This window comes from Rhinoderma darwinii, chromosome 10 (assembly GCF_050947455.1).
Source record: "Rhinoderma darwinii isolate aRhiDar2 chromosome 10, aRhiDar2.hap1, whole genome shotgun sequence".
Classification (NCBI taxonomy): domain Eukaryota; kingdom Metazoa; phylum Chordata; class Amphibia; order Anura; family Rhinodermatidae; genus Rhinoderma; species Rhinoderma darwinii.
In genome coordinates this window covers 73,557,041-73,577,145 of record NC_134696.1, presented here as the reverse complement: position 1 = coordinate 73,577,145, position 20,105 = coordinate 73,557,041, and the positions used below count along the sequence as shown (strand labels likewise).

The 20,105-nt window shown below is 45.6% G+C and overlaps 1 protein-coding gene across 5 annotated transcripts in view; it reads left to right on the top strand.

Moving 5' to 3' along the window:
* LOC142662116 (myosin-10-like) overlaps positions 1–20,105 on the top strand; it is a 428,074-nt gene that overhangs the window by 153,353 nt on the left and 254,616 nt on the right. For all 5 annotated transcript variants that reach the window (XM_075840065.1, XM_075840064.1, XM_075840061.1 and 2 more), the window contains exon 2: positions 18,056–18,422. In XM_075840065.1, coding sequence (XP_075696180.1) covers positions 18,075–18,422 — 348 coding nt within the window. In that variant the 5' untranslated portion in view covers positions 18,056–18,074. The remainder of the gene's footprint in view (positions 1–18,055; positions 18,423–20,105) is intronic.

Here is a 20,105-nt window from a genome sequence, read left to right as displayed (position 1 = left end):
TCCGTTTTTGGAAAACGAGGCGTAAAAAAATGCCACTTCGGAATAGAACGCCGTATTTCCCATTGAAATCAATTGGCAGATGTTTGTAGGCGTTCTGCTTCCGATTTTCCAGCCGTTTTTCGGGACGTTTACGGCCCGAAATACGGCTGAAAACACTGTGTGCACATACCCTGAAAGGTAACCTTTCACTAGCCCATACAGGTGCAGCTGAGTGCACCATGTAATAGGCACTGTTGAACAAACTTTGTCTCACTTACATAGTTACATAGTTGAAAAAAGACACATGTCCATCAAGTACAACCAAGGGATGGGAAAAGGAAAGTAAAGAATTTCTACACATAGGAGCTAATATTTTTTTGTTCTAGGAAAATATCTAAGCCTTTTTTTAAAGCCATCTACTGTCCCTGCTGTGACCAGCTCCTGTGGTAGACTATTCCATAGATTCACAGTTCTCACAGTAAATAAGGCTTGCCGCCTCTGCAGGTTGAACCTTTCTTTTTCCAGACGGAGGGAGTGCCCCCTTGTTTTGGAACAGGATTTCACCATATTTTTTTGTATGTGCCATTAATATATTTATATAAGTTAATCATGTCTCCCCTCAGTCGTCTTTTTTCAAGGCTAAATAGGTTTAGTTCTTTTAATCTTTCCTCATAACGTAGATTCTCCATGCCCCTTATTAGCTTTGTTGCTCTTCATTGTATTTTTTCTAACTCCAGGGCATCTTTTCTATGAACTGGAGCCCAGAACTGAACTGCATATTATAGATGAAGCCTCACTAATTCTTTGTAAAGTGGTAATATTACATCCCTGTCCCGTGAGTCCATGCCTCTTTTAATACACGACAATATCTTGCTGGCCCTTGAAACAGCTGATTGACATTGTTTCGTGGACTCACAGGTCCGTACCGCCTTGGCAGCTGGCCAAAGGGCGCAGGTAAGAGTCTATAATTCATATAGGGTACCTGGGGCAACTCGGACAGTAGCAAGGCAGGCTTGGCTGGGACTAGGCAGCAGGTAAACGTCAGGCATGGAGTAGCAGGACAGGCGTGGTATACAGCACAGCACGGCAACAGCTCAACATGGCACTAGATCAGGATACAGGTTACAGGAACAGGGAACACTGGGAGCAGGAAACACTAGGGGACCATTTGCAAGACAAACTCAGGATACGAAAACAACGCTCAGGCTCGGGAAGAAGGAGCTGAGACCTTATCGCCCATGGTGCTCTGGAAGCAATTAGATAAATCTCCCACATGCGTGCGCTCTGGCTTCTTGAGTCTGGACTGAGCTCGCGAGCGCACCCTGGTGGCCACTGTGGAACAGGACGGCCGTATGTGCAGACATCTCTGGAGAGAAGGACGTCGACTGGATAGAAGGAGTTTGTGGTCAGCGACCACGGACATTACAGTATCCCCCCTCTTACGCCCCCTCCTCTTGAGACCAGAACGAGAGAGAAACCTCTTAATGAGGGTAGGAGCGTAGAGATTCTCTTCTGGCTCCCAGGACCTCTCTTCTGGGCCAAACCCCGTCCAATCTACTAAATAAATGGTACTTCCTCTTACTTTTTTAATGTCCAGGATCTCCTTAACCTCGAAGGTGTCTGAAGGACCGCTGGAGGCCACCGCAGGGCTAGGAGTCTTGGTAAAGCGGTTCGGAACCGCCGGTTTCAGGAGAGAGACATGGAAGCAGTTGGGGATCTTGAGGGTAGTAGGCAACCGCAGCTTATAAGCGACAGTGTTGATCTGCTGTAGCATCACGTAGGGTCCGAGGAACCTGGGAGCAAATTTGTATGATGACACCCTCAGTCGAATATACCTGGAGGACAGCGAGACCTTTGTGCCAGGAAGAAACTGAGGAGGAACTCTTCTCCTTGTGTCCGCCTTCTGTTTCATGCGGTAGACCGCCAGCAGCATGGAGGATCGAGTCTGCTGCCAGATTTGCAGAAAGTCCCTAAAAGCCGTGTCAGCAGCTGGTACCTCGGACGTCTCAGGCACCGGGAGAGGAATTCGTGGGTGTTGGCCGTAGACAATGAAGAACAGTGTCTTCTGTGTGGACTCACTGGTGTGATTATTGCATGAGAATTCAGGCCATGGAAGCAACTGCACCCAGTCATCATGCTGCTTGGAGATGAAGTGTCGTAAGTAGTTCTCCAAGATCTGATTGATCCCCTCGACCTGACCATTGGACTGAGGATGGTAGGCTGAGGAAAAGTCTAACTTTACACCTAGGAGTCCGCAGAGAGCTCTCAAGAACTTCGAGGTGAACTGAACCCCCCGATCAGACACAATATGCTGCGGTAAGAGAGCAGAAGGAAGACCGGTCAGAGGAACGAAGTGGGCCATCTTCGAAAATCGATCCACCACCAACCAGACAGCACTGCATCCAGCAGAGGGAGGCAGGTCAGTAATAAAGTCCATAGCTATATGCTGCCAAGGAGCATCGGCCACAGGCAATGGCTGGAGGAGGCCAGCAGGTCCAGAGTGAGCGACCTTGTTAGCTGCACACACTGAGCAGAAGGAAACAAACTCCAAAATGTCCTTGGGCAGCGTGGGCACCAGAAATGATGGGCAATCAGATCTCGGGTCTTACGGGTCCCCGCGTGACCTGCCAGTCTAGAGGAGTGTCCCCAGCGGAGGATTCTTCCTCGGTCAGCCAGGCGCACAAAAGTTCTCGCTGGAGGAATGTCCCCAAATTGCAGGGGATTGACAGACAATGCAAGACTGATCAATAATGTTCTTTGGCATCTCCATGGTGTCTCGAAAGACCTGTACAAGGCATCGGCCCTCACATTCTTGTCGACCGGGCGATAATGGAGCTCAAACTTGAACCTGGTAAAGAACAGCGACCACCTGGCCTGACGAGGATTCAGCCGTTGGGCCGTCTGGAGATAAGTGAGGTTCTTGTGGTCCGTAAAAATGAGGATGGGATGAGCTGCGCCCTCTAGTAGATGTCTCCACTCCTCCAGGGCCAACTTGAAGGCCAGTAACTCCCGATCCCCAATCTAGTAGTTGTGCTCTGCGGGAGAGAAGAGCTTAGAGAAATATCCACATACCATAGACTTGACCTTGGAACCTCTCTGGAACAGGAGTGCACCAGCACCGACAGAGGATGTGTCCACCTCCAGCGATAACTGTAGAGAAATGTCGGGATGATGGAGAATAGAAGCTGACGTGAAGGCACTCTTCAGGCTGTTGAGTGCAGACTCTGCCTCAGGAGTCCACACCTTGGCGTTCATGCCCTTCTTAGTGAGGTCAGAGATAGAAGTCAGTGAGGAGACGTTTGGATTAAACTGTAAAAATTGGCGAATCCCAGAAAGCGCTGCATGGCCCTCAAGCCTTGATGGCGGGGCCATTCCAGAACGGACTTTACCTTTTCAGGATCCATCTTGAGACCTCTATTTGAGACAATGTAGCCGAGGAAGGGTAGAGCATCCTTTTTAAACACGCACTTCTCCAACTTCGCGTACAGAAGATTCTCTCTTAACTGCAGCAAAACTTGACGGACATGTCTCTGATGAGTCACATGTTCTGGAGAAAAAAATCAAGATGTCATCAAGATAGACCACAACACAAACATAGAGGAGGTCACGGAAAATGTCATTATCATACTCCTGGAAGACCGCGGGAGCATTACACAGGCCGAACGGCATTACTAGATACTCCGTGTCCATCACGAGTGTTAAATGCAGTCTTCCATTCGTCACCCTGGCGAATCCAGATTAGGTTGTAAACCCCACGCAGGTCTACTTTGGAAAAAATTTTGGCATCACGTATACGATCAAATAATTCAGAGATCAGCGGCAACGGATATTTATTCTTCACCGTGATTTGTTTGAGACCCCGGTAGTCAATACAAGGACGCAGGGAGCCATCCTTTTTCTTAACTATGAAGAACCGAATTCCGTATGAAGCCCCTCTCCAAGTTCTCCTTAATATAGGTGGACATGGACTGAGTCTCTGCCAAGGATAGAGGATATATCCTACCACGGGGAAGGGGTGCACCAGGGATCAGCTCGATAGGACAGTCATACGCCTGGTGTGGGGGCAGTGTCTCCGCCTCCCTTTTGCTGAAGACGTCCGAAAATTCAGCATAATGACCAGGCAATCCTGCCAATAATCGAGGGAGAGAAGGCTTGACCGAACGAATCTGCACCAGGCATCGGCTGTGACACTCGGGGACCCACTGGAGAACCTCTCAAGAATTCCAGTCCAGGACTGGGGCATGTAGTCGGAGCCAAGGCAGACCCAGCAGCACAGGGTTAACGGCCTTGGACAGGACATAGAACAGTAGAAGTTCGGAGTGGAGAGCCCCTACTTGGAGCCTCAGCGGTTTGGTCACCGCTATGACTGGGTCTGGCAGAGCTAGTCCATTTACTGATGCAACCATCAATGGTCTCTGCAGAGGGGTAGTAGGTAATTGGAGAGGGTCCACCAAGTGTCTACAAATGAAATTAGCAGCGGATCCAGAGTACAGATACGCAGAGACCTGATGCGTTTTCTCACCGGACACTATGTTCACGGGTATGGACAACTTAGACATGAGTCCTTCTTTACCCAAGGTTGTCTCTCCTACCATCCCTAGTCTTTGGGGCTTTTGGGGACACAGACGCACAAGATGGCCTCCGAGGCCGCAATAAAGACAGAGTCCCAAAGTGCATCTGCATTGTCTCTCCTGGGTAGATAGTTTACATTGGTCAATCCTCACAGACTCCTGAAAAGGATCGGCATATGAGGACGGCAGGGGTTGTTGCAAGGTAGGGGCCAGACTAGGAAGGCCTCCCTCCCGACTAACCTCTTGGAGCCGTTCTCAAAGCTTTCTATCAATCCGGGCAGCCAGGAGGATGTGCTTATCCAGGGTAGACGGCAGGTCTCGAGCGGCAAGTTCGTCTTTAACCTTAGGAGACAGGCCATGCCAGAATGTAGGCACCAGAGCCTCATTGTTACACAACAGTTCTCCCTCCAGGGTGCGGAAGTGGATGGCGTACTCGCCCAGAGAGATGTCTCCTTGGCGTAGGATCAGCAAGGAAGCCGCATAAGAGGAGACTCGTCCAGGCTCCTCAAACACCGTGCGAAATGTCCGAAGGAACCCCTGGAAGTCACGGGTCTCTGGTCCTTGTCTCTCCAAGAAAGGGTTCGCCCATGCAAGGGCCTTGCCAGTAAGAAGAGAGATGATGAAAGCAACCCTTGCGTCATCAGATGAAAATGCCCTAGAATACAGGCTGAAGTGGATCTGGCACTGGTTCAAAAATCCACAACAGGTACTTGCGTCTCCATTATAGCGGTCAGGAAGTTGCAAAGAAAAACGAGGATCAACACTGCCAGGAGGTGTAGTTTGAGGAACAGTACTGCCAGGAGGTGTAGGAGGAACGGCAGCTCGTGCCTCCTGCCGACGTGCGAGAATATTCAAGCCCTGGAGGAGTTGGTCCTGTCGAGACCGGAGGTCTAGCATATCCGCCCGCATCTCTTGTGACGTCGTCATGGTCTTGGATCGACCAGCGGGGTCCATGGCCTGAGCGTACTGTCACGTAGGGTTCGTGGACCCAAAGGGCCGTACCGCCTTGTCGGTATGGCAGCTGGCCAACAGGGCGCAGGTCAGAGTCTATAGTTCATATAGGGTACCTGTAAAGGATCTGCCAGACGCAGCTTCTGTGTCGACGCCCGTGGTTAATCAGTCTGCACCTGCTCCTAAGTCTGATAGAGTGACTCGATCATCTACCACTCGGGTTGGGAGACTGAGAAGTGGGAGAGCCTATCACAGCCTGGCCAGACGGAGCTAGCTCCCGCCCTCTGTCTATTTATGCCTTCATTTCCTGCTCCTCCTTTGTCTGTGATTCTGCCTGTTTCCTGGCTCTGCTGCTGCTGCTTGTACTATTGACCTCTGCTTCATATTGACCCTGGCTTTACTGACTACTCTCCTGCTCTGCGTTTGGTACCTCGTACACTCCTGGTTTGACTCAGCTTGTTCACTACTCTTGTTGCTCACGGTGTTGCCGTGGGCAACTGCCCCATTTCCCTTAGCTTCTGTGTACCCTTTTCTGTTTGTCTGTCATGCACATATTGAGCGTAGGGACCGTTGCCCAGTTGTACGCCGTCGCCTAAGACGGGCCGTGCAAGTAGGCAGGGACTGAGTGGCGGGTAGATTAGGGCTCACCTGTCTGTCTCCCTACCCCGTCATTACAGTACCTGTGGCAGCTCGGACAGTAGCAACACAGGCTTGGCTGGAACTTGGCAGCAGGTAGACGTCAGGCGTGGAGTAGCAGGACAGGCGTGGTATACAGCACAGCATGGCAACAGCTCAACTTGGCACTAGATCAGGATACAAGAACAGGGAACACTGGGAGCAGGAAACACTAGGGGACCATTTGCCAGACAAACTTAGGATACGACAACAACGCTCAGGCATGGGAGGAAGGGGCTGAGACCTTATAGCCCAGGGTGCTCTGGGAGCAATCAGCTAAATCTCCCACATGCGTGCGCTCTGACTTCTTGAGTCTGGACTGAGCTCGCGAGCGCACCCTGGTAGTCACTGTGGAACAGGAACGCCGTATGTGCAGACATCTCTGGAGAGAAGGGCGTCGATGGAAGGAGTTTGTGGTCAGCGACCATGGACGTTACACATTGCATGCTGTTATTTAGTTTGATTTACAAGTACACCCAGATCCTTCTCAACAAGTGACTCCCCCAGTGTAGCCCCCCCTAGGACATATGATGCATGCAGGTTGTTCGTACCCAAGTGCATAACTTTACATTTATCTACATTAAACCTCATTTGCCCAGTGGACGCCCAAACACTGTTTGTTTAATTTGTTGCAATTCACGAATATCTTCCATAGACTGAACTTTACTACAAAGCTTGGTGTCATCTGCAAAAATAGAAATAGTGCTTTTAATCCCATCCTTTATATCATTAATAAATAAGTTGAATAATAGTGGACCCAGCACGGAACCCTGGGGTACACCACTTTTATAACCGGGGACCATTCAGAGTAGGAATCATTGACCACAACTCTCTGGATACGGTCCTTGAGCCAATTCTCAATCCAATTACAAAGATACTTTCTAAACCTATATAATTTACCCATTAGACGTCTATGAGGGACAGTGTCAAGTGCCTTTGCAAAGTCCAAAAATACTATATCCACAGCGGACCCTCTGTCTAGGCTTCTGCTCACCTCTTCATAAAAACAAATCAAGTTGGTTTGACAGCTTCTGTCCTTAGTAAAACCGTGCTGGCTGTCACTTATAATACTATTTTTTGTCACATAATTCTGTATGTAGTTCCTCAAACATTTTCCCCACAATGGATGTTAAGCTTCCTGTTCTATAAATACCCGGGGAAGACCTAGACCTTTTTGAAAATTGGCACAACATTTGCCCTGCGCCAGTCCCTTGGTGCTATACCAGTCACTAGAGAATCTCTAAATATTATGAATAGGGAGACAGAAATAACTGAACTAAGCTCTTTAAGAACTCTAGGGTGTAACCCATCTGGTCCCGGGACCTTGTGTACATTTATTTTGTTTCATTTAGCTTGGACCATCTCTACATTCACCCAATTCAGTATATCAACTGATATATTAACAGCACTGGCACCGCGGCTACATCAGCTGCTCTTTCTTCTGTTGTATATACAGAGCTAAAGAACCCATTTAGTAACTCTGCCTTCTCTTGATCCCCTGTGACCAACTCCCCATTACCACTATCTAGGGGTCCTACATGTTCAGACCTTGGCTTTTTTGCATTTATATACTTGAAGAATTTTTTGGGATTTGTTTTACTATCCTTGGCCACCTTCCTTTCATTTTGTATTTTTGCTGATTTTATTAACTTTTTACAAATTTTATTAAGCTTTTTATAATTTACAAAGGCTAGAGCTGTACCCTCAGATTTGTATTTTTCAAAAGTATGTTTCTAGCCTCCTCTGTTTTTTAGATGTCGGTGCCGTTATATTTAGCGCCCGATATTTAAATTATCCCCTGTGTTGTCAATGGGCCGTGTCTTCTCTTGGAAAGGGCAGGCGGGCATGATACTTAGCGCTCTGACACTGTCCAATCAGCTACGGACAGTGTCAGAATGGCTTGTGCTGTGTGATCTCTCTCGCAAGATCACACAATCTTTCCTTCACTGTCTGACAAGAGCTGGAGAGAGTAGAACGTGCGCGCATGCACACAGCTCTGCCGCTGCTGCTACGGAGCAGAAGAGGAGAAGAAAAATTCACATTCTTCTCCTTTTCTGTTCCGTGGCGGCGGCGGAGCTGTGCGTACGTGCGCACACACACGCTTTCCTTTTCTCTCCAGATCTTGTAGACAGTGAAGGAAAGACTGTGTGATCACGCGAGCACAAGCAAGAAATTTCTGCAGCAAATCTGCTGCATGTGAATTCACCCTACAGCTGTGTTCCCACAGTGCAGATTTGCTGCAGATTTTGCATGCATTTTTTTAAGCCAAAACTAGGAACGGAACCTAAACAGAAGAAATATATAAAGGAAGGCCTGGTCTGCTCTCCTGGATCCAATTCTGGTTTTGACTTACAAAATGCATGCTAAATCTGCAGCAAATCTGCACAAATGTAGCAGATTTGTTGCAGATTTTGCTACGGATTCACTGTGGATTTCACCCCCTCTACATTGAAAAGAATGAAATCTGCTGTGAATAGTCGCAACACATTTGCATGCTGGGAATTTAAAAATAAACCTGGCCTTAAGGTATATTCAGGCATAGTGGTCGTGACACTTTTTTTCCCCATCTACTGAAAAATGTTGCCATATTTTTGCGGCAGTTGTGGTAAAAAGCACGACTTGACGGCACCATTTGACTAAGGCCTCTAACTTGTTGTGCCATAACAACCACTTTTTTCACTTTCTTGACCGATCAGTCAGATAGGTCAGTGGGAGCAGCAGCATTAAAAACCGCCAAATGAGGAAGCTCGACTAATTCCAATGACTATAATCCCTATAAATATATATGTAGATACTACCATGTAATTACTGAATAACATATTAGCACACCATAAATACCATACAAAAGATATTTATTATATTTAATCAGATTAGTAAAAACAATGGGCCAACACGACCTAAAATAACAAATACGTTTAAAGCAACATGTTGGTGGTGGGGGGACTACAATATACAGGGCAGCGCATCACACCAGTGCAGTTCAAAAATATCACAAAATATCACATGCAATAGCAATAAATACTGCCTAAAGAGACAAAAATATATACACGCTCAGTACATTACTGTATATCAGTGCTGTCTAAAAAATAAAGAGATATTTAAAGCATGGATACCACTAAGGTTGAACCAACCATTATGGTGTGCTAATATGTTATTCAGTAATTACATGGTAGTATCTACATATATATTTATGGGGATTATGTTTGTATATTGATATACATAGATCACTATATGGAATATTTGGCCTGGTTTGGTATAGGTATTGATAATTCCAATTAGTGCTTGCTCATCATGCTCTCCAGCTGAGAATAAGGATTTGGGTCCCTCGTACTCTTTAACAGTGGGGGTCACAAAGGTTGAACACCAGTTTAACTTACCTTTATGACTTGTCTGATTAATGGGTCATAAAACAAAAAAAAAATTACTGACTTAGGCCTTACTCACACAAATGTGTTAAAGAGGCTTTGTCACCAGATTATGAAATCCCTATCTCCTATTGAATGTGATCGGCGCTGCAATGTAGATAACAGTAACGTTTTTTTTTTTTTTGTTTTTTTTAATCAATCATTTTTGCCCAAGTTATGAGCAATTTTTGATTTATGCAAATTAGCTTTTCAATGGACAACTGGGCGTGTTTTCTCGTTTTACCAACTGGGCATGTATTGTGTTTTTACCAACTGGGCGTGTTTACTGGTTTTACCAACTGCGCGTTGTGAATAGAAGTGTATGACGCTGACAAATCCGCGTCATACACTTCTCATCGTTCCCACCCAGCTTCTTTCACGGCACAGACACACAGCGTGTTCTCGCGAGATCACGCTGTGACGTCCCTTCCTCCCACAGGTCCTTCACCCCGTCGGACGAGAGAAGACACATCGGCTCCAGGCGTCCGAGAGGGTACAGTTGAATCTGCAGCAGTATCACCGTGTGCAGGTAAGCATAGTAAACTCCCTAGATACGAGCATATTACCCTCTCGAACGCCTGGAGCCGATGTATCTTCTCTCATCCGACGCCAAGGTTGAAGAACATGTGGGTGACGTCACGCTGTGTGTCTGCAGTGAAAGAAGCTGGGTGGGATAAAGTAAAATAGTCATTTATAGCCTAGGATGAACGCCGTAAAAAAAAAAAGAATAAAAAACATTGTCAGAATTGATGGTTTTTGATCACCTTGCTTGCCAAAAAATTAAATAAAAAGTGATCAAAAAAAATCGCATGCACCCCAAAACTGTACCAATGAAAACCACAGATTGTCCTGCAACAAATAAGCCCTCACACAGCTCAGGTGGTGAAAAAATAAAGAAGTTCTGGCTCTCAGAATATGGCGATGAAATATGTGCAGTGTTCCAAAAGCGGATAAGATCGGGCACCATTTATCAGTACGACACTGGCCACATGTATGGAAATAAGTGAAGGAAATAAGTGAAGGAAATAAGTATTTGATCCCTTGCTGATTTTGTAAGTTTGCCCACTGTCAAAGACATGAACAGTCTAGAATTTTTAGGCTAGGTTAATTTTACCAGTGAGAGATAGATTATATAAAAAAAAAAAAACAGAAAATCACATAGTCAAAATTATATATATTTATTTGCATTGTGCACAGAGAAATAAGTATTTGATCCCTTTGGCAAACAAGACTTAATACTTGGCGGCAAAACCTTTGTTGGCAAGCACAGCAGTCAGACGTTTTTTGTAGTTGATGATGAGGTTTGCACACATGTTAGATGGAATTTTGGCCCACTCCTCTTTGCAGATCATCTGTAAATCATTAAGATTTCGAGGCTGTCACTTGGCAACTCGGATCTTCAGCTCCCTCCATAAGTTTTCGATGGGATTAATTCCCTCACACTCCTTCTCTTCATGTCAGTCATACACGGATACCGGCTGGTGAACGGCTCATGCAGCTTTATGTTACCACCGCATGTGTATAAAAATGGCCGGACTATTGTACAAAACAAACACTGTTACACTTTGTGTCTCCCTTATGTCCTCATAGATTGTAAGCTCTTGCGAGCAGGGTCCTCACTCCCCAGGTTTGAATTGTAAATGAACTTTGTCACTATGTAATGTCTGATATTGTTTGTTTCATGTTCCCTCTAAATTGTAAAGTGCTGCGTAATATGTTGGCGCTATATAAATAAAGATTATTATTATTATTATTATTATTAATGTCTGGAGACTGGCTAGGCCACTCCATGACCTTAATGTGCTTCTTTTTGAGCCACTCCTTTGTTGCCTTGGCTGTATGTTTCGGGTCATTGTCATGCTGGAAGATCCAGCCACGAGCCATTTTTAATGTACTGGTGGAGGGAAGGAGGTTGTCACTCAGGATTTAATGGTACATGGCTCCATCTATTCTCCCATTGATGCGGTGAAGTAGTCCTGTGCCCTTAGCAGAGAAACACCCCCAAAACATAATGTTTCCACCTCCATGCTTGACAGTGGGGATGGTGTTCTTTGGGTCATAGGCAGCATTTCTCTTCCTCCAAACACGGCGAGTTGAGTTAATGCCAAAGAGCTCAATTTTAGTCTCATCTGACCACAGCACCTTCTCCCAATCACTCTCAGAATCATCCAGATGTTCATTTGCAAACTTCAGACGGGCCTGTACATGTGCCTTCTTGAGCAGGGGGACCTTGCGGGCACTGCAGGATTTTAATCCATTACGGCGTAATGTGTTACCAATGGTTTTCTTGGTGACTGTGGTCCCAGCTGCCTTGAGATCATTAACAAGTTCCCCCCGTTTAGTTTTCGGCTGAGCTCTCACCTTCCTCAGGATCAAGGATACCCCACGAGGTGAGATTTTGCATGGAGCCCCAGATCGATGTCGATTGACAGTCATTTTGTATGTCTTCCATTTTCTTACTATTGCACCAACAGTTGTCTCCTTCTCACCCAGCGTCTTACTTATGGTTTTGTAGCCCATTCCAGCCTTGTGCAGGTCTATGATCTTGTCCCTGACATCCTTAGAAAGCTCTTTGGTCTTGCCCATGTTGTAGAGGTTAGAATCGGACTGATTAATTGAGTCTGTGGACAGGAGTCTTTTATACAGGTGACCATTTAAGACAGCTGTCTTTAATGCAGGCACCAAGTTGATTTGGAGCGTGTAACTGGTCTGGAGGAGGCTGAACTCTTAATGGTTGGTAGGGGATCGAATACTTATTTCTCTGTGCACAATGCAAATAAATATATATAATTTTGACAATGTGATTTTCTGTATTTTTTTTAATATAATCTATCACTGGTAAAATTAACCTAGCCTAAAAATTCTAGACTGTTCATGCCTTTGACAGTGGGCAAACTTACAAAATCAGCAAGGGATCAAATACTTATTTCCTTCACTGTATGTATAATGACCTATAGCTACCTCCATACGGTAGAATGCCCCTACAACTGCCCCATACAGTATAATGCTCCTATAGCTGCCCCATAAAGTATAATGCCCCTATAGCTTCCCCATAAAGTATAATGCCGTCATAGCTGCCCCATACAGTTTAATGCTGCCTTAGATGCCCCCATTCCGTACAATGCCCCCTTAGATGCCTCTTGTGCCAGTGCCCATGTAGATAGTGCCACAGTACCCACGTAGATAGTGCCCACAGACAGTACCGATGTAGCTAGCGCCAGTGTCCTCTGTAGATAGTGTTCCTATATAGTGCCACTGTGCCCATGTAGATAGTGCCACGCCCTCTTGTAGATAGCGCTACCCCTTCCCCCATGTAGATTGGGTCATTGAGACTCCCTCTAGGAACAGAATACTCAGCCAGAGCACAGGCCGGGGATTCCGCTCCTAGTTGATACTGTTTATTTATGTACAGTGATATCACTGATATTACTGTCCATATATGGATAGTGACGTCAGGGGCTACTCCTGGAGCGGAATCCCCTGCCAGAATGTCGGCAACGGGGATTCCACTTCAGAGGAGCCACTGAAGTCACTGTCCTTATATGGACAGTGATGTCAAGGGCTTCCCTGGGCACAGCTCCCTCTGCTCCTCCGCTCTTAACTAATGCTGAAGCAGGGAGCTGATGGTTCCTTGCTTCAGCATTAAGTTCAATTGTATTTGCGTCCTGAGGACGAAGATACAGTTGACTGCGGAACATACCACCGGCCATCCGGGACAGCGGGAAGTATGATTCCTCTCCTGCAGGAGGGGTCCCTGACGTTACTGCCGATATATGGATAGTGACATCAGGGGGACTCCGCTCCAGGAGGAGAATGCAATCGTATCTACACCTGAGGGGCCAATTCAAGCTTTTTTTGCCACCTGAGGCAAAAACTTAAATGGCGCCACTGTTGAACTTCAAAAAACGTTTGTGTGCACATCTACGTATGCAACGACTACTGCGCGGTTTCACAATGTGCTGAGGTATATGTTTTTTTCAGGGGGGGGGGTTTGCACTGGTTTTTGGGTGGCATAAAACTGTATACTACTGGAGCATTTGTAACTTGTGTCCATTTAAGGTATGTACACATGGATCAAATTTGCTAGAGAAAATTCAGCAGCAAATCCAACCCAGAATTTGCAGGGAAATCTGCCAGAAAATCTGCACCAAATCGTGCTGTTGAAACCAGTGGAGATAAAAATAAAAAAAAAGACTATACTCACCTCCCTGGTGTTCCTGTGGCAACATGTCCCTGGTCCTCCTGGATGGTCTCTGTACAGCTGGCATCCTGTGATTGGTTGCAGCGGTCAAATGTGATGAAACATCATTACAGGATCCCAGCTGTACAGAGACCATCAGGAGGACCAGGGATGCGTTGCCACAAAAGCGCCACAGGAGGATATTTTTTGGGGATTTTTTGTTGCAGATTTAGGCCTGATTCATACAAACGCTGCACATCTCTTGAAAAGATAGGACATGTCCTATTTTCCCACGGACCCTTCACATGGTCCGTTGAAACAACGGCTGTGTGAAGGGCCACATTGAATTATATAGGTCCGTGGGACGGCCACTGTTTCAACAGCCGTCCCACGGACGTTTAACACATTCATGTGAATCAGGCCTTAGATGGATAGAGAGAGAGAGAGATAATAGCTAGAGAGATAGTAGATGATAGATAGATAGGTAGGATACAGACAAACAGAACACACATACACACACACACACACACACACACACACACACACACACACACACACACACACACACACACAATTTCCGTCTGTAGGTAGCTGGACTCTTCACATGCAGACAGTCTGATCAAGAACTTGGGGCCTCTTCATAGAGCAGCAGTGATGGTTGCCTGGAGTTCAGTAGTCAGGAGGGGGAGTGGTAGAGAGCCTGCGGATACAGTGCTGCCCCTAGAGGAGGTCAGGAAGAGTGCACACCAGGCTCTGTTATTCTCTTCTAGCTGTTATTAGTGCTTCAGCCAATGTGACAGGAGAGCCTGATGTGAACTTACATGTGCTGCTCTCTGCCTGTACTGTCTCTGCAGACTTCCTCCCTCCTGCTCCTCCCCAACTGCTGACAGCTAATGATGGAAGAGCTGGAGCAGAGAAGGGACATGCAGGGTGGAGAAACAAGTCCTGCGTGATGCAGCAAGAGAGGTTTCCAGCACACTGGTCTAATGCTTACAGCGTCTGTGTGTGGCCGTTCTTTTGCCGCCCCCTCACAATGCTGAAGTCTATCGCCAGAGACCAGCAGCTCATCCTGCCTCATGGTAGGTGTGAACCTGTGCACCCGGCCTGGTGGCCCCCCTACATTCTGTCTTCGTTGAGCCCAGGGGAAAAAAAATGCCCGCCCCCCCCCCCGCCCCCTAGCTATGGCCCTGTACATCGGAGGTCTGGTGGGGGAATATGGAATGGTTTAATTCTGCTAGAACCTTTTTACAACCTCAGGTTGCAGAATATTTTGTTGTTAAAAAAGGTGCAAATGTGCAAAATATAATGAACATCACTGGCGTAGCTATAGGGGCCCCGAAGGCAGGGGGGCCCACAGCCCCCCGCACCACATCAATAAAAAGTTACCATAGTAACTCGGGCCGCGGGCCCCTGTTACTATAGTAACAGACTTTACTTACCTTCCTGGTTCCGGATAGCAGCGGAGGTCCTGACGTCAAGGGCTGTGCGCAGCGCATGACGTCACAGCGCTATGCGCCGCACACAGCATCGAGACGACAGAACTACCGCCGCGGCTGAAGAGGAAGGTAAGATTATCCCTGACTGGCAGGGTCCGACTCCCGGGACCCGCCAATCAGCTGTTTTGAAGGGGCCGAAGTACTCGTACGAGAGCTGTTCCCCTTCATTCCGGTCACTTAATTCCGGTCACACTGTGAATCGGTGTCGGCGATTCACAGTGTGAGCGAGTAGTGCTGAGTGCTGCGGCCCCTTCAAAACAGCTGATTTGCGGGTCCCGGGAGACACATCAGCTATTGATGGCCTATCCTGTGGATAGGCCATCAATGTTTAGGGACTGCACAACCCCTAAGCCTACGATGTAGTAGGCTTAGGGGGCCCATGAGACAGGATCACAGATTGTGTGATGCTGTCTGCTGGGCCCTGTATATAAGCCAATCACATGGTAGGCTTAAATACATGGCCCATGCGTGATCCTGTCTGATGGGCCCTGTATCTAAGCCAATCACATGGTAGGCTTAGATACATGGCCCATGTGTGATCCTGTCTGATGGGCCCTGTATATAAGCCTACCACACTGTAGGCTTAGATACAGGGCCCAACAGACAGTAATCTTATACTGTATAAGATTACTGTCTGCTGGGCCCTGTATCTAAGCCTACGTTGTGGTAGGCTAAGATACAGGGTCCCACAGACAGTATCACACATGGGCCCTGTATCTAAGCCTAACACATGTGTTACTAATCGGTTTTTTTTGTGTGTTTTCTTACAGGTTCGGTCGTTGGACTACGGCGGATTCCAGGACTACTTCGATGACGGCTTTTTTTTTATTATCAATAAAATGGTTAATGAGGGTTGTGTAGGTTTTTTTTTATTTCAATAAAATATTTTTTCTATGTCTTTGTGGTTTTTTTTAAACTATATTACTACCGCCTTAGTAATGGCCGCTGGCTGATTGACAGCATCCATTGCTAAGGCGGGGCTTAGTGTTAGCCGTGCAGAGGCTAACACTAACCCCCTTTATTACCCCGGTACCCACCGCCACCAGAGAAGAGCCGGGTACCATCCAGTACTCAACCATCTGTAGTGATGGTCGGCCACTGGGGTGACCGCAGGCTGGTATTATCAGGAGGGGAAAGGCCGGATACAGTGACCCTTCCCACCCTAGTAATGCTAGGTTGCTGCTGCTTTATTGTGTCTGGCTGGTAATGAAAAATGGGGGGACCCCACGTCATTTTAAATAAAAAATAATTGGAAAGAACGATGTCGGGTCCCCCCCAATTTTCATAACCAGCCAGATACAACACAGCAGCAGCAGGCAGCATTACCAGGGTGGTAGGTGCCACTGTTTTTGGCCTTCCCCAGCCTAATACTACCAGCCTGCGGCCACCCCGGTGCCTGCCTGTCTCTACAGATGGACGGGTACTGATTCGTACCCGGCTCTTCTCAGCACCCCTGGTGGCGGTGGGTACCGGGGTAATAATGGGGGTTAGTGTTGGCCTCTGCACCTGCTAACATTAAGCCCCGCCTTAGTAATGGAGGTTGTCAATCAGCCAGCGGCCATTACTAAGGCGGTGATAATAAAGTTTAAAAAGATACAAGCACATAGAAAAAATATTTTATTGAAATAAAAAAACACAAACCTCATTAACCATTTTATTGAGAATAAAAAAAACGCCGTCATTGAAGTCCTAGAATCCGAAGTCCAACAATCGAACCTGTAAAAAAAAACCACAAACACACAAAAATAATCAGTAACACACAAAGAAGCAAAATTTTTATTCTTACCTTTCCTGGGTCCAACGCTGGATCCGCAATGTCAGCGAGCTGAGCCCTGTATCTAATCCTATCATGTGTGATACTGTCTGCTGGGCCCTGTATCTAATCGTATCATGTGTGATACTGTCTGCTGGGCCCTATATCTAATCCTATCATGTGTGATACTGTCTGCTGAGCCACTGTATCTAATCCTATCGTGTGATACTGTCTGCTGGGCCCTATATCTAATCCAATCATGTGTGATACTGTCTGCTGAGCCACTGTATCTAATCCTATCATGTGTGATACTGTCTGCTGGGCCCTATCTCTAATCCTATCATGTGTGATACTGTCTGCTGAGCCGCTGTATCTAATCCTATCCATAGTTTATAGGGTCGTAGTGCTATAGATATGCTATGCTGTCTCCTATACACACATTTTTTTTTTGGGGGCGGACACATATGTATTGGAGCTATTTCCCCCTGATATTTTAAGCCCTGAGGGTATGTTCACACGGCAGCGTCCGTTACGGCTGAAATTACGGTGCTGTTTTCAGGAGAAACCAGCACCGTAATTTCAGCCGTAAAGGCACAGTCTGTGGGCACCTGTGCAGATATGAATTGTTTTTCCATTATTTAATTCCATCTTTGCTTTATATCATTGAAAAAGCAGAGACGAATGGAGTGTATTTGAGCACACGCATTGGTCATTGTTACATGAGGGAACATGCACTTCCCTGCTTAGAACAGGCTGAGCTATAGTTTCCATTAACTTTCTATTAATTTTCCATAGTTGTTCCCACTTCCTTTACTCCTGTAGTACATCTGGCATACTATCAAATGCCATTTATTTTATTTCCTTTCTGACTGTTCTGTAACATTTGGTCAAAGGCCAATTATTCTAGGACTTATAAGACTAGCTGGCGTGAAATTGGAGTTATCGTTATGTCATTTTTAAGGGAGATGTAATGATGGCAGAGACAAATATTTATAGTGCCATATTCTTATTGTGTCTATATTAATTTGTATATATTTTACCTCTAGGACCCTCATCGGCTGCAACATGTCATCTCGAAATTCATATAGAGATGATGCTGAACGCTACCTTTTTGTTGACCGAAACCCTGTGAGTATCACCGCCACACAGGCTGACTGGACAGCAAAGAAGCAGGTCTGGGTGCCCTCTCAAAAGCATGGGTTTGAAGCTGCCAGCATTAAAGAAGAACGGGGTGATGAGGTGGTAGTGGAACTAGCAGAAAATGGCAAAAAAGTTGTGATCAACAAGGATGACATCCAGAAGATGAATCCACCCAAATTTACTAAGGTGGAAGACATGGCAGAATTAACCTGTCTGAATGAGGCAGCTGTCCTACACAATCTGAAGGATCGCTATTACTCTGGACTCATCTATGTGAGTAATTCTTATGTAAAAACTTATTTCATTTGCGTTATTAGTTAAGTTGCATGTGCGGAGAAATCAATGATAGCTAATGTCTTTAAAGATCCAATGCCGGAATATATAAATACCAGAGATGTAGAAGATGCTCTTAATGTCCTAATGTATAAAATGTGGTCACTGAGCCCTGACCTTACTGTATTATGATTAACTCCTTAATGACGCCTATACGCCTTTTCACAGCGGTCAAAAATGGGGTTTTCCCATAATCGATATCCATCACCTATCCACAGAATAGATGATAAATTTCGGATCAGTGGGGGTCCGACCACTTGGACCTCCACTAATCACGAGAACGTGCTTACCTTGCCGTTCCTGGGAGCCCCATAGGAATGGAGCAGTATTGCGCAAGCTCGGACACCGCTCCATTAATTTCTAGGGACCTTCCAAAGATAGCGCTCGCAGCCCCATAGAAATGAATAGAGCGGTGGTCCAGCATGTGCACTACTGTTTCATAGCTCCATTGCCCCACCACTTCAATATTTAACACCTATCCTGTGGATAGGTAATAAATAATGTTTATGGGTAAGCCCTCTTAAGAGTATATATGCCACAGCACCATGAAACTGTGTAAAGACAATTGAGTATCCCTAGTAGGTACTGCCAGAATTTTACACAGAAGTATTGCAGTGTGTTATAAAAGTGATCAAATGATCGCATAGTAAAGTCCCATAGTGGGACAAAAAAAAAAAGTAAAAATTTGTTTAATTTAATAATAAAAAATTTGAAAAATCCCAAGTAAAAAATGAATGAATAAAATCACTTTTTCCCATTTCAAAATGCTTTATTTTGAAAAACGAACAAAAAATTAAAAAAATGAATTGGTAACGCTGCATCTGTAACGACCCGAAAAAAAAAAAAAGCAATGCAGAAATGACTGTGTTCTGTTTTCTGTTCATCCTGCCTTAGAAAAAAGGTGATGAAAAGGCAATAAAAAAAATTACCAGCAAAAAATATGTCCTCATACAGCTATGTCGGCGGAAAAATAAAAACCGTTATAGCTCTAAGAATATGACTACACAAAAACAAATAGTTTTGTTGTGCAAAAGTAGTAAAACATAAAAAAAACTATATATATTTTGTATTGCCGTAATCGGAACAACCCACAGAACAAAGTTATTTTATTATTTATACCACACGGTAAATGGCATCAATTTAAGAGGCCAAGAGGTATGGTGGAATTTCAGGTTTTTTTCCAATTACCCCCCCAAAAAAGTTAATAAAATGTAGAAAAGTTAATTAATAAATTATATGTACCCTAAAATTGTGCTATTCAACTTGTCTGGCAAAAAACAAGCCCTCAAAAGCCCTCAAAACAAGCTATGTTTCCGGAAAAATAAAAATAAAGTTATGGTATTTAAAATGTGACAATCAAAAAAACAGAAAAAAATCGCTTCGTTATTAAGGCCTAAAATAGGCTGGTCACTAAAGGGTAAGGCCCCATGCACACGACCATAGATTTTATCTGTAATTACAGACCTTAATAACGGGTCTATTAATTTCTATGGCCGACGGACACCTTCCCTTATATTTACAGGAAGGTGTCCGGGCCGTAGAAAGTTTCTATTAAAAATAGGACATGTCCAATGTTTTAATTTTACGAGCTGTGCACCCATACTTTATAATGGGAGTACGGCC